General features: G+C 41.8%; 1 protein-coding gene across 4 annotated transcripts in view; it reads left to right on the forward strand.

Annotated features, from left to right (window-relative positions):
- The first annotated feature begins 742 nt into the window (after positions 1–742).
- The window catches only part of LOC132959487 (neural cell adhesion molecule 2-like), a 277,538-nt gene continuing 253,775 nt past the window's right edge, over positions 743–24,505 (forward strand). For 3 of the 4 annotated variants that reach the window (XM_061032522.1, XM_061032521.1, XM_061032523.1), the window contains exon 1: positions 745–911. In XM_061032522.1, the coding sequence (XP_060888505.1) occupies positions 773–911 (139 nt within the window). In that variant the 5' untranslated portion in view covers positions 745–772. Of the gene's footprint in view, positions 912–24,505 lie in introns of all 4 variants that reach the window. The other variant, XM_061032520.1, reaches the window with a different exon arrangement.

Genomic DNA, 24,505 nt, shown 5'->3' on the forward strand with positions numbered 1-24,505 from the left:
ATAGAGTATTTTTTTATTTAACTTTTATTTAACCAGGAAAAAGTCTCATTGAGATTAAAAATCTCTTTTACAAGAGCGTCCTGGCCAAGTCAGGCAGCAGCACAATTACAGGGTTTCAGACATAAAACACTTAACAACAATGAACATAAATAGAGGAATCACAAAAAGAACCATTCATCAGAGTATGGGAACCAGGAGAGAGAGAGAGTGGGTAATGACATTTGGAAAGGGAGACACAGGGCTGCCAAGTTGGAGGTCTATATCACCATACATGGGGCGCAACCTTTAATAAAGGGACATCTGCGCCCCCTTTAATTTTCTTAATGCTTGCAGAAAGTGACTAAATCTTACATCACAAATCAGACTTTTTTTCATTGTTTAGCAAGAGAGGGGGAATAAAGGGGATTAAATGTAATATAATGAACCTGACTTCTTTTTTTTAATTTTATGGAAACTTGAAGGCAATTATCATATTAATAGGTGTTGAATTTCTGGAGAACACAGCACTAAGGGACTCATTTTAATTCCTACTAAAACTAATGTTCTGGGCATCTATTTATGGACTTAAATTCCCCTTCCAACTTTACGACATGTTTAAAATAACCCGTGAAGTCCTGCACAACAACAGCATCTTGTCTACTTTTCACCCACAGCCTCCAGCAGTGAGGGGTGGGAGAGGAGTGATGCTGGGGGGCGCGGGGTACGAGCGTGCTGACGCGGGAGCGCGCACATAGGAAGGAAGCGAAGGAAGGAGCTGAGGCAGTTCAGTCGGATGAACGGAGCCGAGCGTGTGTGTCGCCCTTGTCGTTTTTTTACAGCAGAGAAAAGCAGCGTCCGGCAGCGCGAAACCTGCCCCAAAATGATGCTCAAACTCGTCCATCTCCTCGGGGTGCTGGTCTGCGGCAGCCAAGGTAAGGGAGCCTGCGTGAATGTTTGAACCCCTCCAGCTTGGTGACTTTGTGGACAAGTTGAGTGTTATTTTGCTATAAAGATCTGCAGCAGGCAGAGAGAGCAGAGAGAGGGAGAGAGAGAGAGAGCTGGATTGTTTAACTGGACGTTATTTTGTAGTTGAAGCACGTCTTGCAGGGGCCAGAATGCTTTCTTACTGAAAAGGGGGATTATGATGGGGTCCTCTTTTTAGGGTGGGTGAGCTGTTTAGATACAATGTGTACTACCCAGACAAAAAAAAACAGCTATCTTCATCATTTGGCGTGTTTAAGCCTCGTTGTTGAGTTTTTTTTTCTATCTTTAGGATCAGCCTGATGGATGCTTTCTTTCTTAAAGAGCTGGCTTCATCCTTATACCGATGCTGTCTTACTCAAACTTGCACCTTCCATGGGAAGATTTATTACTATTCCGTATTGGTCGTCATATCAGCTTGGACCACCGCCTGTCATGTAATCACACTCTCCTGTCCACTACCGTGCTATACATAGCAAAAATCATACTGTTAAATTGAAGATTGTGCGGTGTAATCTTCCCTCAGGCTGTCCTTGATAAAACTGGACCCATTTTGGGGACATGGACTCTAAAATTCTTGGAAAAGTTTGGACATATTCGCCGCATTTGTGACAGTTGAGCGACACTTAAGCGTTAATTGGGTTTCACGTGAGCAGCGCACCTGATGGGGCTTTGATTGCCTCTGCAGACAGACAGACAGATACAGCTGTTACTTGAATGACGCCTGAACACAGTCGAGTCTGTTTCTTTACTGTGTCCTGGTCAGTGATGCGCGTCGCTGTGTCACCGCAGGCTGAAGCTGACGTGCACTGCGAAAAATAGACCCAACTCCTGTAGCTTCAGATTTACTAGTAATCCGTTTCTTGAAGCGAGAAAATGCTTGCAGGATCAGAGTATTTTATCTCTCTCAGTGGCATCGTCATGCATTTAATACTGGCTCCTGCATTTAAAATAATCACGCAACAAGTTCATTGCATCGAGGATTACACGGGTTATCTTAACGCCCTTGGCGAGATTTTTCTTCTTGTTATAAGATACAAACAAGGTCTCAAGACTTTAAAAAACTAAAAAGGATGAGTTGTTAGCTGACATTTTTTGCAGTGTGGTCACACTTGGATCCTTGCGCACAACGGCAGGTGGGGGTAGAGCGCTGCAAAGTGATGCCAAGAGTGGAGCCATAAGCCGCTGGTCGTTAGAGGATGCTGCAGGTCACATGCATGCAGACTGAAGTCCTTCAGGGTCTCAAAGTGGGAGTTATGAGGATCCCTTAAAGGGCTTACAAAGAGTCCCTGAAGAAAAATGGAGAATCACAGATACATTTTTATTAAAGCTCAGTATGCTACACATAATCCCAGTTTGAGGAGGTGTAAAACTGACTATGAATTTTAATAACAGATTCCTCTGATGCCACTTATGTTTCATTCTCACACTCGTCCCAGAGAAAGCCGAATGTAATTGAGATCATAAAACATTCGCTGCCTTGTGATGTGGGACAACACTTGACTCCATGTTCTCTCGTGTGTGTTTGTTTTTTTTGGATGAAAACAGCAACGGTAAACTCAGAGTCTCGATCTGAAACACACTGCTGAACCTGCACGTTGAACCTGCACGCTGAACCTGCACGTTGAACCTGCACGTTGAACCTGCACGTTGAACCTGCACGTTGAACCTGCACGCTGAACCTGCACGTTGAACCTGCACGCTGAACCTGCACGCTGAACCTGCACGCTGAACCTGCACGTTGAACCTGCACGTTGAGCATTGACTCTGTAGTTCATTGGCGGTTCATATTTCTAACATTTCAATCGATATACTGCTAGAAAGTGCTGTAATGACAGGGAGGAGTTTTTATTGTTACATCTCGTCCCACTAAAATAGAACAAGGAGGCCATACTGCTCGTAAGCGAATATTTAATGCTTTGTTACTTTCTCTCTGTTGCAGTAGTGTTACATCACCCCGCCGACAAAATTCAATTCTTATCATGCTTTTCATGATGGCAAAGTCCACACAAATTGACCTATTAGACAATGCAGAGAAGCCGCTGTAATGTGAATAATGAGGCTAGCGCTGTGCTGAAGGGTGCACGTGTAGGATGCTGAATTCTGTGATTTTTATCAACGTGGGGCCTTGGAGGGAAAGGACAAGAACCAGGAAGCTGCTTCACTCATTTTCACAAATTCATGTCAGCAATGTGCCCCAGCTCCCACCACATTAACTCTGCAGATATCCTCCTCTCTCTCCCCCCCCTCTGGCTCCTGAAGGAAAACATTTGCTTTTGAAGTCCCCAGCTCACCGTCTAACCTCCACTTGACTATGCATCCTTGAAGGTTTATGTATTTGGCTTCTTCCGATGCTTAGTACAATGAATTATATGCTTGCTCGGGCTCACCCGGGACTCGCCGATGTGATGTTAAGTGGCGTAATTAAGATATTTCTCTGTATCTCTGGGGGGAAATGTCAGTGGCTCAGGGTTTAAAAGATTTATGCCCCTGTGCTTAAGTGTCTCTCATTGCACCCTGAGCCTGGGCTTAAGCATGTGTTAGAGGTTTGCTTACATCCTGTACTGCTGCTTTATAGACATGCTCACATGACTGAGCAGAAATTCAGGGGTGCACAATCTTTCCCCCACACTGTACTCAGCCTCCAACTACACAAACGACTCAGCGGGTTAATATTTATGAGGGTAGTGTGGATTTCTTTTTCAGAATTTCAATACTGGTCTTGCAAGTGGCATTTTTGGGGGGCCAGATGTAGACCTCAGAAGCTGCCCTTTTCCCCCCTGATAACTTTAAACATGAACAATGTACACAGATGTTTACACCACACACAACACCAATCACTAACTCACATTAGAGACATGCAAAGCTGTTCACAAAAGAAATGGTCTGTGCCTTGGTCCTGCAAGGTGAAATTGATTGCATTATTTGATTAATAGACTCGGATGGAGAGCGCTCATATATAGTGAGCCTGTGTGTATATGAAAATGGAATCGGCCCCTCGAGGCAGCCGCATATGAGAAATCAATTTAAGGAACGGCTAGAGTCAGCAGGCCCTCTGAGTTGTACAAAGGGCAATCTCAGTGTTGTGGATATGCTATTTATTTGCCTGGGAGCTTTTGATTTCTCATGTGTGCCCTTTAACACTCGGCTTCAAGCCTTTGCATTGAATTTGTGCGACAGGAGGATTGTGTTGTATTCTAAACACCTGGCTACATGAGGAAAGTGCTGTCAACCATGTGTGCTGCAGGGTTGTTGTCAGCCTGTGATGAATGAAATGGAAGCAGTTAGACTTAAAGGAAATCAGCAATCGTTGTGAGATGTGACGTCTGCTTATTTTTCTAATTCCTGCCTGCATTTGTTCCAGAGTATTTTCCAAACTGAATGAATTATTAAAGAGTACGCTGAGTGACTAAAAGTTTACCCTGATGACTCGCTTCCACAGATCCAATAAATTAATTGGTTTTACTCATTCTCTTTACATATCTATACATGGATTACTTGATGGGTCCCAGGAGTCTGGGGTGTCAGGGACCTCTGGAGGAGAGCCGCTCTCTGCAGCTGCTTGTTGTTGGCAAGTCAATCAAAACACTATAGAGTGATACTAAAAGACTACAATGGATGCAAAATGACCAGAAAGAGATTCCAATCAACCACAGAGGCTTAAAACTATTTCAACGAGACAAAAACAACTTTAAAATGGGACAGGAAACACCAAAAAGGGATTCAAAATATTAGCAAAATGGCAACAAAGCGTGCACTGAATGTATACAAAGAAAATGTAACTAGTAGAACCAGACCAGAAAAATCTTAAAGGGACTCAAAACCACTACATACAGACAACTTTAACACACTTATCACACTCACAAAGAGACAAAAAATATCCCAAAAAGGACTCGAAACGACTACCATGTCTGATTTGTGCTACGTCCAGAGGGCCATGTACTTAACTACTGCACGGGGAAGTTACAAGGTCAGTTTAAGTGCAGGACTTTGACAGAAATGAACTGCCAAAGGGCAGCTTGAAAGGCTTTTGTATGAGGTTTACAGTCATCAGCTCACATCTCACTAAGCAGGATAAGTATAAAGAAATGTGAAGCAAATGTATTCATACTTCCTGGAAGACGTTTTGCCTTTATAAGACATTTGTTGGTCTTGTAAGTTACATAAGACGTTGTAGAGTTCTGGAAAAAAGAGAGTCTGTCCCAACCAAATGCAAGAAAAAGTAGATAACTGAAGCAGCTAGGGTCCTGTTGTCAGAAAGTGTCTACATCGCTCATTAAATTCTAAATGGTGAACCCTAGAAAAGTGAATAAAGTGAGCAGCAGGAAGATGGATACGGAGGGTTGAGGGAAGGAAGAGATAATGTTTAAAAATTCATTCAACTCAAGTGAGTCTGATTGCATCTAGTTAAATTGCATTGCCAGAGATTGAATCAAACTCTGTGGAGTTACACTGCGCCAAAATTAATAAAATGTAATTGAATCCTGTCGCGATGGAATCAAATTAGGCCAGAGTGACGTGATGGGAGGAGGCATCTGCTGCATGTTTTTCTTCGTCGTGTGCTCCTGTTGGGTTTCGTCAACTGTTTTACATCCGTTTGGTGCTCGCCAAGCCGCTCACCCTTTGGCTCCTGCTTTTATGTGTCCTGCCAGTCTAAATGCCAGTCTAACTAGCGGGCTAATAGGCAGAGCCAGGATGCCAGGGCCACAACAGAATCAGTGGGCACACTGGCTGACTGACAGATGGATGGAAGAGGCTGCATGGTCTTCTTCTCCTTCCTACCGTTGCTCATTTTCTGTAGCTTTAGCATGGCCTGTACACACTCACACACTTCACAGCCGGCTCCTCCAAAAGCTCATCCCCTCATGGGACGCTGAAGTGTTGGTCTGGGGCTTACTTTGGGGTTTGGGCACCGGGAGGCATGATTAAATGAAGAACAGAGGCATCAGAGGAATGGCAGAAGAGCTTCAGATGCACTCCAGTTTGGGCGGTGCGTTTTCAGTGACCCACTTAGTCCGTATTTATAACTAGCCTGAAGCCTGGAGGTTTGCCTCACTGCCCTGACGTAAATCACAAGCGAAATATAGATAGCAGAACAAGTTCTCTACGACATGAATTCTAAATAAAAAAATAAAGCATTAGCAGAATCTCTGGATGTTCTTTATTTCTGTTAGTCGGGTTGGCTTATTGTTGGGGTTGTAAGGTTTTTTTTTGATTCTGATAGGACAGATCCAAACCATTTCCGCGTTTGTAAGTACATTATCAAAGTGTCAGAAGTTGAAATTGGTAAACGTGTTAAGATGGAGAGATACAAGTGTTATAAGAGGTCTGTGTAAACTTTCATTGACACTGGCAGAGTATCGATCTTTCTGCTAGACTCAGAGTTTGGTTTGACAGTTTGAACATTGGCATCATGAGTTTGTGAATCTTTTTAAAGATGAAGGCAAACATGACAGATGTAAGGCTTAATTCAATATCCTGAACTTTATTCATGTTGTTTCAAGTGTTTAGTAGAAGTGAAACACATTACTTATTTGAATAGTTTTCATAAAAGCAACGTTTGGTACATCATATTCTTATGTCCTCTTTCATTTCTGCATTTATTCTGCCGTAAGCAGATGCCCAATCGTGAGGCAACGAAATGATGTCTGATTAAAAGTATCACACCTTTTTCTTCATCTAGCAGGAAATAGTTCCTAACGACATGTTTGAATAGGAACTGATTAGTTTTTAACTTCCTGTCAGTCACTCTAGTTAATGAAGACGCCTCCTACAGGACGGTGTTAGCAAGCAAACACATCGATGTTGAACGACTATTACATCCTGTAGACCTGGCAGTTCTGACAGTCTTTTTATTTGAGCTCTTCTGCGTTGGAGAGTTTATGTTTCCCTCGAGTACGTCTAAATGCTTGTTTTTGTCATTTGCAGTAAATGGGCTAAAATGTTTAAAATTCCTGCGGAGGCTTTCAAAAACGGTTCCCTCAAAGGACGGGAGAGATTTGAACTTTGCTGATAAATTGGGATGGGTAGTGATTTGTACGTTATTGAAAGAGACTGTGGGCAGATGTACCCTCGAAAACAATAAAACCTCTTTATGAGTCCTCATTACGAGGGCTTTTTTTCTGTGGGATTAGACTGATGCACTGCAGCAGGTGAAGTACAGTGGAGGGGTGCCAACACATTGACGTATGAAACTTGGCCTCAGAAGGCAGAAAGATGGACATAGACAGCTGACAGGACGGGGTGGCTGGGTTACAGATTTACAGACAGCTGAATGTGCTAACGTTGAGACATAGATAGAACCAAAATGAAGAGGAGCTTCCTATTGACGGCCAAAGAAACAACATTTTTCAACTTCCTCCTGCTGGATGTGGGCCGTGCATCGATGGAGGATTAGTTAGCACTATCCCACAGAGGCTGCTGAATGTCTGAAAGGTCCATCACCGTGATTTAGAAAGGCGCTAATGCTAATTGTAGCCTGCCTGGCTGGCAGACGCTAATGAGAGAGTGGTGCAGACTTTTGAATTCACCCATCAATGTAATGAGATGAGCCAGGTAGTTTGATTTCTTGAGAAAAATTTGATTTTCTTTCAGAGCTTGAGTGTACAGCCTTGTTTTTTGAAAGGAAAAAACACTGGAAATGAGGAAAAAATCTGAGTTTTTAAAAGATGAAAACTAAAGCACATAATCTCTACAGCTGCAGAAATATGTGATCAGTGTTGTTTCTTATTTCTTTACCTTTTAGCTCACTTATGATTGATCTCCGTATCTCCAGGTTCAATCTGATTTTTCGCAGGCTTTGGTTGGCTGCAGGAAAACTGCAAAAAAAAAACAACTGCAAATCGTGAATAATTCAGCTTTAATTGATCCCTACAAAAAGATACCTGCTTCCAAGTGCAGACATCAACCAATCTGCCAGTGCACATGGTCATTGTTGGTCACATATCTCTTATCCAAATTGGCCGTCACTCCCAGCCACTTAACTCTGTTCTGATTTGTGATGTAGATTGACTTGAAATAAGTGAACAGAGCGGGGATGAAAAAGGTCTCTGGCTGCTTCACTCTGTAGACGTTGCGATTACATCGTCAGCATGTTTATCCCAAGGCCGCCAGGGCTAACTTGTTTAGCGCTTAGATTAGCTTAGATCATCTTTTAAAAGCAAGTGATTGAAGGTGAAAACCATTATGTAGCTACCTGAAGTCTTTGAACCTGTCTTTATGTTGGCTGGCATCAAAAAGCGCTGTGTATTCTTTTCTCTGCTGGTCTTGCTCTCCTTACCTTTGGGCTTACAGGATTAAATTATCTTCTGCTGTATTGTGCTGTCCTGTATCCATCATATTTCCTTCCACCCATCCATCCATCCATTCAGACAGGAGGTCCCTGGCTTGTCTCTCCTGCTGGTTAATTAGCCCAAATTGTGATTGATGGACTCTCATGTGAATAGCTTGTGGTCCTGTTGCTGACCCGCCCAAGGAGATCAACGCAGCTGCCAATCACACCTCATAATAGTCTGTTTAGAAGAGGCCATATCCTGATTTAACCCCCCCCACCATCCAACTGATACTTCCCAGAATAACGTGACATAAAGTAGTGCAGTATCCTTGCGGGATTTGTTCTGCTAGGAAATGATGAAAGCACGATCTTGAAGAGGGATTAGTCTTCTCAGATTTCTTGCCTTGTGGCCGATATCCTTGTTTATGGGGAGGCAGCTCTTGATGAGGAATCAGAGGGATATAGAAGGAGGAAGGACACTTGAGATGTGGTCCTGGTAAAGCAGAACGGCTCCGAGTAAGGCCAAACCCCGCTCCGCTTTCCTGATTGCCTCTCCATGCCAGACAATCTTCAAACGGAATCTCGTAATGCAACGTGGGACAGCTTCTTTTTCTTTTTTTTTTGTTTCCATCTCTTCTCCTGTGACTCTTCCCTTTCACTTTTTCCCCCTCTTTCATTTCTCCTTCTTTTCATGTGCTCGCTGTGTTTCCTGGTCCTCCCACACTCGTCTCATCGCACGGCGTCTGTGGGGGGAAGATATCCTGCTCTCCCCTACGTGGGAAGCCTTTCAAGCAGCACCCATGCTTAATGCTATTTGCTTGGGAAGCTAATGGTGTTTGTTGTTCTCGTGCTCAATATAGTTATTACCACCGATGGATTTTATGTTACTTGACTCACTTCTGGGCTCAGGAATTTTCAACTATAGCTGTTCCAAGGTTGTTCTGTCAAGCGTGTTATTATCTCTCAAAAGATTAATGATCGTTCTGCAAGCACTCACAAGACGCACGAGGCAGATTGTAGGCGTGTTTTTAATTACTCTGTACATCGGCGTAGCTTCCCGTCATTCCTAACCTAAAGCAGCTACTCTGGGATTGATGTCTTCCCGCCCACCATCCAAACAGTTCCCAAGGATGTGTACCTCCACGGGAATTTATAAAAGATGTCTCAGTAATTTAAAAAATCTAATCTTAACTGAAATATGTTGTTTACTGAGATGCCAGGTGAACAAAATGTTTCCCCTCATGTCAGCCCCAGTCCTTTTTTTGTTGTTGCCTTTGAAAGCACCGGATGACGCATTCAGCTAAGGCTATTTTTGGATGAACATCTCTTCAACTGTCAGTAACTATTTGTGCTGACTCAAGCTGGTTATATTGATCTAACAGTATTGGTCTTCAAGGAGGAGTCCATCAAATCAACATTTGAATGTTAATTTTCATTAATTGGACGGTGTTCCAGTTCCAGTTTGTGCCTACTGGATTAAGAAGTGTTGCCAGAGAAAATCAACAAGGAAGATGTTCAGTGGGATGAGTGCCAGTGTTGGCTGTCCTTTCATGTGAGTGTATACACCTTAAGGGAATGAGTCATGAGAGAGCCTTGTGATCACATTGATTCACACATGCTTTTATGTTCAGCAGGTTGATGTGTCCTGCTTGTAAGGAACCAACACTCCCTCAGCAAAGAGTCAATAAATGATGTGACATATTTGAGCTGAAACTAAAAATAGCAACAGTTATGGACGACAGATTATCCTCAGGAATTGGAAGACATCAGGAGAACCTCCCTTTCCGGACTGGTTGACTGAACTGGGCACAGTAGCTGCATACGAAAGAATGTCACATAGGATGCAGGACAGAACAGGAAAGTATCTTGTGAGGTGGGGCATCTTGTTGTGATTAACCCTGAAGATCAAGTGTGAAAATTAGCATTGGTTTTGTATTTTTTTTATGTTGTGCCACTGTAAAAGAAAGGATCCGCTGACCTCTCTGTGTTACAGTTTTGTGTGTGGGTGGGGGTGGGGTAGAGGGTATGTGTAACAAACAGATGTATACTATATGTTATCGCTGATTTGTTGTTGTTTTTTCTAAAATAAAAATTGAAAGTCATAAAAAAAAAAATAGCAACAGTTATAAACAAATTCAGCGTCAAAAATGAATTTTGAAAAACAAATTCTAATGATTTTGCAACCTTTAAAAAGCAGGACCTACATCATAAAACCTGCTTGGTTGAAATTCTTATTATTGTGCTTCAACAAGACTTCAACAAGACTTTGTTGCAGAACCAGATTAGATTCCTCAGAGCATGCCATCTTGTAAGAACAGTGTGTATTTCAGTGTACCTAGATCCTGTATGTTGCTCCAAGAACCTGAAATTACTTTTATTTCACGCTGCTATTCATCCATCCTGTAGAGTCTGGAGGTGGCGACTACAGGAATGATAGATCGTCTCAGCACTTGAGGCAAAAGCAGCAGCAGCAGCAGCCGCGGACGTGGAGAAACATTGCAACGCCGCTCCTCAGTCAATAAGCAACAAGAAGCTTTGCTGGAAGCTTGAAAATAAAAGGGGGCGGGGGGCAGGGGGGGGGGCGGGGAGTGGTACTGGCTCTGGCAGCTCGCTCCCCAAGGAGGCGGCCTGAGCCACAAATTAATAGAGCGCTCCCACATGATCGGGGAGTTTCATTTGGAACCGTCACGCTACATAAAGCCCCACTGAAATGAGGAGTTCGCTGAGGTCCCCCTCCACTTCCCCGAGAGTCCCCAAATAACCTGTGTGATTGTAACACTCGGCCCCCTGTTCCCCCACCTGTGAACGTCCCGGGCAGGGCTCCTGCTCATCCCACTTCAATTATAAAAGCTATTGTTCCTCCCCCCCCCCCCCCCCCCCGCCCTCTCAAAGTGTGTCATACAAACCCTGTTACCCCTTTAGCTTTCAAGCTCTAATAAACACAAGTATTCCTAAAATACAACAACAATATTATCATTATAAATATTTTTAAATTAAGAATTCCACAAAGCTTTAAAAAATGTAAAACACTGAAAAACGTCTGACTATTATGTCACTGCCCTGATTTATTGGCTTACACATTCTAAGCGCATCTTAACATTTCTGTTTTTCTTGCACATAAAATCTAACAAACACTCAGTTAACAACAGTGTGAAATTCTTAGTGACAAATGTGGAGAGTGGTGCGCCCCTGAGGCCCGCTTCACTCTTATCATTATCTTTGCAATGCCTGAGATTAGACACAGCAACCAACTCTCTGACAAGAGCGTGCCTCTGAGCGAGGATTAACACAATGACTAATCACTCAACTCACTGGACACAAAACATACAGCACTGATTCATATTTTCTGACAAAGTCTCCTTATTATAAATTGGCTTTGAATATTTGCTTTTGGCATAACATTGTATACAAACGATATATTGAGAGAAAATTACCAAATCATCTTTTTGTGTCAGTTAAACAATTTCCACAATAATGATTTTGGGAACGATTCCTGTTAGAGTGTTTTAGTTTGTTTTGAAATGTCTGACATTCAAATGAGACTTTAGAACGGTTCCAAAGACATCAAATCCAAATAAAACTCAAGTCCAGAGCTGGAAGATCAACTCTGCTTCGAGAAATATCCAATGTTTACACAAGAACAGAACTTTAGCTTGTACAGTCTTTAGTAAATAAATATCATTTTTAAATGCAGTGTAGCTTTATGGATTGTAATTTCTTAACGAGATGAAAAGTCGAGGATATTCATGATTCACAGTTAAAGAAAAGGTTTAAATATTTACTGGCTTTCTAAGCATTACCCGCTCAATCCAGCCTCGCCTTGGAAAAAAAAGCCATTTCAGCTTTTGCCTCTGCCAGTCCCCCACCATTAAAGTCCACTTCATTCCCATTGGCTAGCTCTTCCAAAGCCGGCTAAGAGGCAACAGCAGCAGCATCCAGCTGTGCTTGCAAACTCTGTGAGCCCCCAACTTGAAAAGTTGTCCTGAGCAAAGCAGTTAGAAAATGTCCCAGGCAGTCAGATTGGAGCTTTTGTCCAGCACAAGCTTGAGGATGACATTTCTGGGGATATAAATTGAAAATTTTCCAATGAAAAAATTGGATTAATCATCATCACATTTTGTACTTGGCATTTTTTTTTTGCTTCAGTGAGTTCTTCTGACTTTTCACTTGGCTTCACCAGCCGATCTTAAAGTCATCCAAAGTTTTTTTAATGAACAAAAAAACAACATAGTTTATAGCATTTCTAACATCCTCACATGTTCCTTGTCTTGAGTGCGCAACTGCTTACTGTTTAAATAATCATTGGTTAACACCACCGATGTTTCAGCATGATCTTAGCGTGACGACCTCTAACCCAGTTGTTGTTTCCTTCTGGTCTGTCGAGTCTTCTCTCAGTGGGGTCGACTCTTCCGTTCTGCGATCTTCCCCGTGTGATTCTTAAGTGATGGAGGGAAGTAAATCAACACAGAAGAGGGCCTGACCCCAAAAACTGATATTTATTGTTAATGTTTTGGATTATGAAAAATGGATTCGCCTTTAGCCCAGTGTTTGAAAAATGTCTAAATCCAGCCAATTATCTGTGGGAATAAAGAAATACACTGCCAAAACAAAACAGTCCCTGAACTGAGAGCGAAAGTGCCAAAAGCCTTTTGTATCATAGTTGGAATGCTTCAAAGTGGACTGTATCACTACATATTATGTTTTTATAAAGTGTAAACATTAATGAAGACTACAGGGAATCTTAAAACCAAAATAGCCAGAAGTCCCTCTCTGTCAAGGTCGGGACGCCATTCCTCATGGCTCATTATGAACATTTTTACAGAGATATTAAATCAACTAAGAAACATAGGTTCCTTTGGTCATCAGCCTTCATAGAATGGGATTTTTTTCAACCAGTGTTGTCTCCCCCTGCTGAGCATCAACTTCTACCTATATTTGGAAAGTAATATGCTATATCTGCTTCTTATAGTCTGTTAGATAATAAGGAAGTTTGGAAGCCAAAGGTTGTAAAATTCCCCTCCAAAAAAATACTGTAACCTATGATTGGACCTTGGTCCGTTGCTCAAGATGAATATTGCACATTGGCATATAAACATAGACAGATATGTATGACTGCTGTGTACAAACTGGTAATACTCTCATATTTAAGAGCGCAGTGTAGTTCCTTTGTTGCCTAATGGCACAAACTCTCACTTTGATATTCTGTCCACATGTGTGAATAAATGGGCCTAAACTTAAGTCAGCTTGTTTCTCTGAGTGTGACCGTGGCTGATGAAATCTTCCCAACAGTGACACAAAGGGAAAAAAATAACATCTCACCACTTTGAAGTTTGTGCTGTGTTGTTTTCCAGAGATTCGGTTCAGTGTTACAATTTTCCCCCAACACCGCAGGCTCGCCCTATTGATCCATTGTCTCAGAGTGTTGCAAACAATTTTTGCTTCTTTTCTTTTTCTCTTTGCCTTTGTTCCTCCTCCTTCCAAGAATGAGAATCTGTTAGCTTTATGAATACTGATCACAGCTCCGTGCTCCTTCAACCCCGAGGTGTTGTCGAGAAATCCCAAGAAAAAGAATAAAGATCGTCAATTTGAAAAACGCAATTATGACTCATGTCAGAATGGAGTCAGCTGGAAAAGAGGACGACAGGACTTTGTTTATGTGTTTAATGTTTAACATTAAATGATTTATATGTCACCTGGAGGTTGAGATATTTATAGAATATTTAGACCAGTACTATATGATAATATAAAAAGAGGCATATTGTTGTTCCCTAACTTAACCAGGAGAGTTTTCCCCCCAAACGTTATTCCCTGGAGTGTGCCTGTTCCCCTTTATCGTTTGTACTGTAGATGTGTGTGTGGCTCCCCTGCTTTGTCCCGTTTTTAGCACATTGCTTACATAACCGCTCCCTTGTATAACCTGAGAAAACAGGAAACAGAAAGACGGAGTTGCTACACTATCCTCGGGTGCACCGCCACCTTCTCAAACGAAACCATTTGTTATGTGGAGAGCTCGCAGTATTTGCTGTGATGGAGAGCGCGGGGGCTTCGGGTGACGCATGGCCCGGTCTTTGGCGGATCCTGTGTCACTCGGAAGGTTGTTTATTGGGTGTCTTTTTTTCCTGTTATAGATTTAGACGACGTGACTGTGAAGCCTCAGCACCTGCACCTGTGTGTGTGTGTGTGTGTGTGTGTGTGTGTGTGTGTGTGTGTGTGTGTGTGTGTGTGTGTACGAGCTGATCCAATGTTCATAGGTCATCCTGCTGTGAAACCTGATGCCATATGTGCGTAAATCAAATCTGATTTTTGCAAAGAGCTGCTAAAGTGGAAAATGAGTTATAAGGGGGATGGATTGTGTGTTTGTGAGCGCATTTATTTCAGGGTTTTGCTTACTCTTTGAAATCCGCCGTTTTGGGTTCTGCCCCCTTTCTAGCTCAAGGCTCAGAGCGTTGAGTGAAGATGCAGCGCCCGTATCTGCCTGCATCAGCAAAACTTTATGCAAAACACACACACAAGCATGCAGGAAGACTCTCTCTCTCACACACACACACACACACACACACTCATTTAAGATGTTCCTAGAATCCCTGAGTCGCAGCAGCCCGGCTTGAAATCTTGAGAAAATTGCAAAAGTTTTAATTTAATGTTCAACCATGCAACACGTGTCCCCCCCTTGATGACAAGAAAATCAGATAAGTGGAGGAGAATATTCAAGCGTGGAATCAGAATCAGGACCTCCCAACTCGCCTGTGATTATCGCCCAATCATAATCTCTCTTGGCGGGATCCCTACTTCAGCAAGCGATCATGAGAAGGCCCGATAGTCCATCAGCGGCACAGAGGGAGGGAGATGCACTTCAGTGTGTCCTGCATTCAACATGCTCAGCCATCTGCGGCGCCTCAAAGCTGCAGAACCCCCCACCGTTTTTTGGAATAAGTTGTAGGAAAGCTGTGAGGAATAGAAACTGAAAAACAAGTGCCAAGCGAGGTCAGCAGAACACTTACCGCTGAGCTCGATGCAGATGTAAATGTCTGAAGAAAAAAATAATAATCAGCACTTGTCTTCTTGCTCATTTCTGCGGCGCAAAGTGAGAATCAATTAGAGAATTTCAGCTTCCCCGAGTAATTCTGGATGCTCTAAAGCAGTCAGCAAGTGATTTGATATGCTGATTATTTTACAGCTGGTGCAAAATGGGAGGTGCACAGATCGGCGTGAATCTTCACAAAGCCGCTTGACATGTTAGCGGCAGGAGAAATCAGCTGCTCCCACCTCTGCAAGAGCTGTAAGTCGCTTTAAATTTCACCCTCGCCTCGTTCTTGACACCTATCTTGTAATGCTGTTTTACCCGCCGCTGCTTGTCGAAGACACAGTCTGCATGCCATGATATCCAACCTTCACCTCCTGAAGCTCACATCAAACTCTCAGCTCCACTCCGCTCGGCTCGTGAGGGAATCCATCAAACTGGAAGTTTGTGTCTGACAGGACTGCAGAAAGCCAAAAAAAATAAAAAATGTTGTGTATTTCCTGGATAGAAAATCAGATTTCTGCTTTCCACCAACAGTGATTCATGACCACAGCAGTCGACTCAACACAGTGCGGTCGACTGTGTTTGTGTCTCAACAAACACATATTTGCCAGTTTTACACAAGTGTGTGTCATGTGAACTGGCATGGCGTCAGTGTGTGAGAGCGAGAGAGAGAGTGGCTATTGTTTAGTGTGCAGGACCACTGATGCTATCGCTGCTAATCTACTGACTGGGTTATTGTGCTGCTGGAAAAGACAGCATGACTCTGTATGAACCTCAAGCGGGGGCAGTTTGTAAGAGTGTGCATACAATATGTGTCTGTGTTTCACATCATGAGGGAAGATATGAGTATGATGATCTTGTTGGCGTCATAACCGCTCTGATGGTGTCTGAACACCAGGCCTGAGGCTTTCACTAACAATGCTTTTCATTATGGGTTCATTTGACTAGTCATTAGTTGTTTATCGCTTGTTTTTGTTTAAGCAACCGTGCAGGACTCCATTTTGAACAACACAAGTACCAAATCCTCCGAGTTAAAGCCTGAACTACCAAACATTGGACTTTTTTTTAAAGAATAATCTTTGTGTTTCTTGACTGATTTTCAGCTATTTTTTAACTCTGTTTTTTTACTCAACATGACTGTAATGGAATCCCCTCCTCCCCCCCCCCCCCATATCAAACTAAAGACAATACCAACACACAAAACAACATTATTTTATCTTCCTGTGGTAAAGGTGCATTGTGGTGTCATGTTTACATGTATTGTTTCTTAATCCAGCACATTTGGATCGTCATGAGTTTTGAGATTGGGCGTCTTTACAAGTGAGCAATATAATCACAAAGTAAGTGCTTACTCTTAAAAACATTCGTTCAGAGTGTTATCATTGGTAGCAACCCCCCAATGTTCCTTTAGCCATGTCTTTATTGTTTATATGTACTTATTTTTTGCATTTAAATTCTATTTAAATATGTTTTAAAATCTACCTCGGACCTGCAAAGATCACAAAAGATTTTACCGATCGTTATTTATTATGATTAGTCATGAAAAAAATGAAAAATATTCACCAAGAACTTTTTGTTATCTATGTGTCACTTTAGTTTTCTTCCCCTGCGGCCTGTTATGTGTTATGTAAAGTTGAATATCCCTGTATGTTATTTAGTCATTTAACTGTCTTACTATAGCTTCATAACGAGACATTATCAAACGCTCGTTGGTGGCTCCCATCCTGCACGCTACGTTTAACAAGCATGATTGTGTGTGCTGATTTATTCATGCACACACTGACCACCTCTCATCCACACGTTGCAACCATTTAGTCCGTCCCATGTTGGTTTCCTCGCGCAGTCGTGTAAGAAAGATGTAACCAATAAATGAGGCGGGTGAGGAAAATCAATGGGCGAGGGTGTAAATGTCGAGGAGGGAAACGCATTAATGGTTTCTCTGCTGCTCATTAAAACCACCTTAAAGTTGATATTGTGGTTTCCATTGCTGAAAATCCTTGTGGAGGTGGTTATTATGATTATTTGCATTTCTATTCCCTCATTACTGAAATTAAAATATATAAACTCTATGACGATACTATAATATTATATGAATGTTTGAACAGCTTCATGTGCAGTGGCTTTATGTGATCGTGAGACTGAGTGTGTCCTCTGGCTCTCAAATAGGTTGCACAGTATTTTAGTGTGTATTAAATATGTCTGATGGCTCTATTGGAGACTGTGTGTGTGTGTGTGCGCATACATGTCCGTGCGTGTGCATAGACCCGTGTGAACAAGTGATTTATGGGCTGTTTTTAATCAGGCGCTAGAAAATGTTATTAGACAGCCTTCTCGTGCTCCCTCCGCCTGCAAATGAGCCGGCCCCCGCTGCACCCTGGGATAGCCTCCTGTAATTAGTTCTGGGAACTCACCTGTTACTGACATGAGTGAGGAAGAGGGAGGCAGGGGAAGAGAGGGAGGACTGAGAGGGTAACAAGCAGACAGATAAACAAACAGAGAGGAAACAGACTGGAGAGAGGAGAGGGGGGGGGGGGTGAGATTCAGAAGGTGAGAGAGATTGAGGGTGAAGAAAAGGACCAAAGAGGAAGAGGAGGGGGATGCACAGTTGTGAAAAGACGGAGGGAAATAGAAAACGACCTCAACACAACAACACCTCCTGGTTTGTATGTCTTTTAACAAGCTAGCTGGACTCTAGCTGACTTTTCCAGAATAAATTAGTATTGAGGGATGCTGCGGGAAAAAGAGCGGTGTTCTTTCTATTTCTGTAAAATGTGTGAAAGCTTACTCTCAGGTGTAATAACTCTGAGTTATAAATCTACAAAAACAACTTTTCCTTTTACACTTTGACAATAAGATACTGTAAGATAAACAGCAGCTATTATTTGGAGAATAATAATTAATATTTAAAGTATTGTCACCAACATTGCTGTTGCACTTGTCACATCTCAAAAAAACATATTTTTCCAGTCTTGAACTCAGCATGCCTCCCTGCCAGAATGAGCTGCCTGCTCTGGGGCGCGTCGCTGAGTCCTGATGAACTGACTGTAGCTGCTGGCCACAGACTCTCCACCGAGCACCAGCTTGACAGCCAATCAAAACAGTGGCTTGTCACTCCCAGCTACACACACACACACAACCCCAGTCACACACACACAAATACATAAAAAACTTAAACTGTCAGCAAGATCATACGCATGTAATCTAAATCTGCACATATGCAAAAACAGATTGTGCATTTTTTCAGCTGGTCCTGACAGGCCAGCAAAAACATGATGAAATATTCAGTGAGTCTGACTGTGGTTTGAATTCTACCTGTCTCAGCTTTTCCTCTTAGTTTGTGTGTATTTGTTTGTACCGAAGAGGAAGAGATACGGCCTGTGTGCATGTTGGCATCAGTTCTGTTCAGACGTTTCCACCTCATAGATATATTCAGTGTAAACATGTCTGTGTGTGTGTGTGTGTGTGCAACAGTGAGGAGAGGGTGTTTGTGTGTTTGATTTTTGTGTTTGTACATGTTTGTGCTAGCTCTCAATTCTTGCTGTCACGGCCGTGTGTAATTGGGTCTGAGCCAGCCAATCCTTTTGTTTGTGTGCTGCATTGTGCTTACATCAACTGTGTTCTTAATAACATAGACAAACTTTGCAGCCAGACTTTCAGCCCCCGTTTTATTCCTCCACTAATATCAAAAGGCAGTTACAGATATCAGTGACCTTTTTTTCTGAGCTGATATGCAAGAATTATCATAATTAAAGGCTTTTACATCGTGAGCTTATGCTGTTGACAGGTCGCCTCTTACATTTTAATCAAAGGCTTTGCATGAAGTGTGGAAGTTCAGAAATAAATAAGATAACCGACCCTTTTTTTCAATAGGAGATAACAAAGTATCTTTTCTGTATAAAATCAGTTCAGATTTTGTGTTTTCAGTAAATCAATTGACATCTACTCGACCAAGTGAAAGCCAATGTCAGCATTAGATACAGCACAAGACATACAATACTGCTGCATGAGCATTTGGAGTCCCACAGGGCTCTATTGTTGGCCCCTCCAAATTCTTTAAACCTGCTTAATTACAGTCCCCTTTTCCATTAAATGTTACGTACACCAGAGGTAACTCAAAATTGAAACTGGATATAGCTTCAGTAAACGTTTTGTTGTTCAGACCTGAATAATGTTCTTTTGTTGCACTCTCAACAGTTTCAAGTTTTATCTAGTCCTATATTTTGAAAATGACACCTCTCATACTCTCATCTGTCTGTGGAGAAGATCTTTGGCACAGACATATTCTCATGATAACTCCTCTTTCAGTTCAGTTTCCTCCCACTTGACTAAAAACTTTCCTCTGTCTGACTCAGACTGTTGCCACTGGGGAGTCTGTCTGATGATTAAGAGAGCGTATCACCATTGTTGCCTCTCTGCACCAATGAGGGAGCCACTTCACTGCTGTAAAAAGATTGCTTCTTGCTAAATGAGTATGGTAATAGGCCTTTATATAAGGAACATTTATTACATTAGTTTGGGATATTTGGACATTTTTGGGCATCATGATTCAATATTAGTTGAGATTTTACTGTACTTCATTATTTTGATAATATTCAAAGAAAGTGCAATGCAGGACTTTCCTCAAGATCAGCACATGATTTTAGTGATTGGGAATTTTTTTCTGATTGTTCCAAACGTGTAACTTCAGTCTGTTATATAACCATGTCTGTCTGTCAGTCAACTCAGCCACGCCCCTTTTTAATGCAAATGTATGAATAACTCTTATCCTTAATATATTTAAACAGGAATTATAAAACTATTCTCACTCAATGCAATGTGTACCAATAAAGCCATTTACCATAGACACTAAAAAGTGTTTGTACCAAGCTGTAAACATGTTCATTTCTGGCATTTTAACATGGGAACATATGGGTATTCCCTGGCCTTTGCAGCCTATCTCAAGTGGAAACTTGAGGAACTGCATTGTTTTGCACCACACAATGACTTCATTTTCTTTTTACACTGGAGTTTGCCATTTGGTAGAAACAGGTTTAATTGGTAAGTTAAGTGCCAGACTATTTCGGGGCCGGGACCAACACTTCCTAGAATCTCATTTGTACTTGCCAAACAATAATTTGGCAACCATCCTGCCTTAGTAACCCAAAATGAAAATGAGTAGTTTGCCTTTGAATCTGTTTCAAAGGAACATTCACCTGACTTTCTTTTCCTGCAACGTTTGGCGCAGTGTATTTACAACCCAACCACTGTGACGATGTGTCATGCCTGGATGGAAGTGACTGATATAGCTTGAAACCTTTAGGGGATGAAGTGATTTTTCACTTTGTCAAACAGGGTATTGACATGACGTTTTTCTTACTGTGCATTTTAACTGCTTCATTATGCTTCATGTATTTCGCACCAGAGTTAGAGGTGATAATTAGATAATTGTACCCGTGTAAAAGACAATTTGGAAACCTTGACAAATCCCTGCACACTTGCAAACATATACATATGGACATGTATAGTATCTTAGCATGTTACAAGCTAACATACAATGTTCCTGTGTCTTTAAGAAGATAAAGAAGAGGAGATCTCATTGAGGGAGCATGTACTGTTAAAAAAGAAATCTGTGGCAACCGGCCAACTCCTGCTGCGCTTTGAAAACCAGTCTCCTTTCACTTAGACACAGCAGCAACTAAAGGTGGAAGAGAGAAATAAAACGCCAAAGATACACTCACTGCAAAGCACTCAGCTCTGAATAAATCACAGACAGTTGCAGATTCTTTTCCAAACACTTCAGCTGACAAGTTGGTAATATTCTTCCAATGTAAATTTATAATGTAGAAAAGGTAGTGAGACATAAAAGACTCTTTGAATTTGAAGCAGTGATCATTTTAATCCTCGTTGACATTAACCTTCGAAGACGCTCTATAGACATGTCTGTCTGGAGGATGTTTCCTTGACACTTTAAGTAAAGAGTATACATATTTTATGTTTCTGAAGATGTTTTTTTTATCATTGGACATCAGAGAAAAGACATTTATATTCCTCAAGTGAGACAGTTTAAAGCTTATAACGCTTTCCCAATCATAGAGGAGCAGTTTAAATTTGAAGTAGTATGTAGAATTGCTTTCATGCAATGAGGTGGTGAGGAGATTCGTCCTGCTTTCCCTCAAAGCTTTCACAGAAAAAACAAACCCTGCAGGGAATAATAACGTTTCTTCTCTTTGGGCCGTACACATTTTACCATAATGGATTCATTTGTTGCTGGTAGGAAGAATGTCTTACCTTTTGAAATGGCAGGGTCGCTTCCCTTGGGTGTCATTTTGTAATGCTAAGCTAATGCTTAAAGGTAGTAGCTTCCTATGTAGTGCACATGATTGGTGTTGATCTTCTCAGGTTGTGAAAGTGTACAGATAATAGTGAGAGATATCAATACAAAGAAGGATATCACTGTGTTTTTATTCCATTTATCACAAGTTTGAACTCATTTTTCTGTTTCCACATCATTTCTGTGGCAGGCATTTAATTGCTTAGCATCTAATGAGAGTGATTTTTCATACACAGCTTATTTCTCAGTTTGTTGGCATTTAGCTTTAGGGTTCACAGTGGGGGGTTCTCACCATGCACCGTCGTCATGTGAAAATCATGAAAGCCTGTGTGACGTACATGTTTTGCTTCAGTACGGGGATTACGTGGGCCTCTGTAGACCGAGAAAACATCTGAAACCATTTCAAAACCCGGTCCCCCTTCAGACAAACATCATCAACAACAACAACAACAACAATAAGCCGTCTTTTTATAAACAGGACAGATTTTCTTAATTCCTTAAAAGTTGCCATTTTTGAACACACCATGCATCATCGGTGTTACCTTTTGCTAATGCTTACCTGGAGCGACCTGGGAAACCGTGCCAGGGTGCAGGAGCATCACATCCGTGTCATGGGATTACACTGAGCTACTATGAAAAAAATAAAATGCTAACTCTGATCATCTCTGCGTCTGTAAATAAAGCTCAAAAACCACAAAATAATAACACTTGGATTAAAGATTGTTAGGTTACAGAGGGGATATTTGGCAAAACATAAAGTGAGACTTTAGTCTGTTTGAAGGACAAAGAATAGCCAATTAAATGCTGTAAATATGACAACAAATACTTGCTTAAGATAGGCTGCCTGTAGTAGTAGTTAAGCAAATAGAAACCTGTAGTGCTTGTGTCTCCACACGGTTTAGAAAAGTTCTAAACCGTGTGGTTACCGATTGTTACTACATGATTTTGTGTCTTTTATTCAACCAAACAGATTGATTACAAGTCTGTGTCTTCAGCGCCTTCACCGTCCATTAGCGCTCGTGGTGGCACATCCTTGACCCCCCGTCCACCACCGCCGCCGCCACCTCTCCTCAAAGACAGAGTGATGGCCGAACACGGTCCCTCCATCCCGAACACATGTCGGGTAGCGTTCATTAGTCCCGCCGTTCTGAAAGGTTCATAAATCACCGCCATCTGGAACTCTCAGTGCTGCAAAGAAACACGCTTGGTGAACAACTCCTCTTTCCTCCTTCACTGTGCTGATGGCAAACAGCCAATCAGATAGCAGGTCCCACTGTGGCATGTCATGGCTAGGCCCAACACAACAGTCAACCATTATAATAAGTTTCACCACTGACGGATAGCAGGGTTACACTTGAGGGTTACACATAGAGAACAAATCTCACAGCAAATCAATAATACACGTCATTTGTGTTGCACCTCTCATACAAGATATGTCCGCCTTAAAATAAGTCAGCTATATTCTCTGAATAAATATTTGAATAAGGATAGGGTGCAGTAATAATAAGACCAAAAATTAAAACTCATGCACTCTCTGAAACTCTATAAAAGGGAAAATGGTGAAAAAGTAAAGTCAACTTTAGGTGACCCGCTTGTTCTGTCTCTGCATTGTGATCAAGTCACTGCATTCTCCAGCATTATGATTTTGAGTTTGGAGATATTCCTCAAGTGTTTTCAAGGCTGTCTTCTTAAAAAAAACCTGCATGGCATTAGGGGCGATGAAGGGGCCCTTGAGAATCCTTGAGGAGATTACGCGTAGGACAGAATCCAGTCATGACCCTCTGCAAAAAAAATGCATCCAGAAAGTCGAGCTGAAACAGATTAAAGACTTCAGCCATCTTAAGCTAGAGCCCTATACATGTGGACTGACTTAAATATTTCAAGATGTAGCTCTGCTGGCAATCTTCCCCCTAAAGAGTCACTGCAGCAGAGCATCTGGCGAAGCAATATCTGTGAGAAGTGTTAGCACATATGTATTCCAGAGAGAGCAGAAGTCTGAATCAACAGCCTGTGTAGCTCTGCCATCCTGAGTGGACTCGAAGAACGCCTGGGTGCACCTTTCATGCTTTTTTTTAATCTTAAATGAGATAGAGGAACACATGCACATGTATCCACATCTAGATCAACCTGTACTCTATGTCTAACCGGAGTAAGCATCAAAATGCAGCACCTGTTGGTATGAACACCATACTGACAAAATGAGAATAAATTATTGAAAAACATTTTTTTAGAGATCACTTTAAAAGCTTTAATTAGAAATGCTTTCCTCGTGATTCATGTGTGTGGAACTAAACTGTGTACAGATGTGTGTGTGTGTGTGTGTGTGTACATGCATATTCAGCTCAGCACCTGTAGGTCACCTGAGCATGAATCATCTTATTTGCTCGGAGGTACTCACTTCTGGTGTTTGTAATGTGCTTTGCATGTTTTGGGAGGCGATGTTATCATGTCACAAACAGAGAGCAGCTATCTGACAGTGTGCATGCCCTCTGACACACACACACACACACACACACACACACACACACACAGATGTGGGTTTGGATTACTGGATGTGATTTATCCTTGATTCATCTTTCTGTGTTGTCGTGTTTGTTCTCACATTATCAGCTGATCCTCGGAGCAAACAAGAGAGAGGACATTACATGGAGGACAGAAAAGAAAGATTTTACTTTTACTTTGGTGTGAATTTGGAGATAAGCAAAAAACCTGATTTCATGTGATACAATTATACTCCCCTGCTCCATCTGGATGTTGTTTACCCTTAAAAAACTTTTTGCAGGATCCTCTTACAATGAAATATAACAGCCGGAACTTTCAGTCTTTATGCAGCCGAAAGCTAAAACTTGTCTTCCACATCATGATGCACTTTTGGTATGACATCATTATGTTTATGTGTGGATAAAAGAATATATGAAATGTCATGTGCTAGATAATT

The sequence above is a fragment of the Labrus mixtus genome, chromosome 24, assembly GCF_963584025.1.
Source record: "Labrus mixtus chromosome 24, fLabMix1.1, whole genome shotgun sequence".
Classification (NCBI taxonomy): Eukaryota; Metazoa; Chordata; class Actinopteri; order Labriformes; family Labridae; genus Labrus; species Labrus mixtus.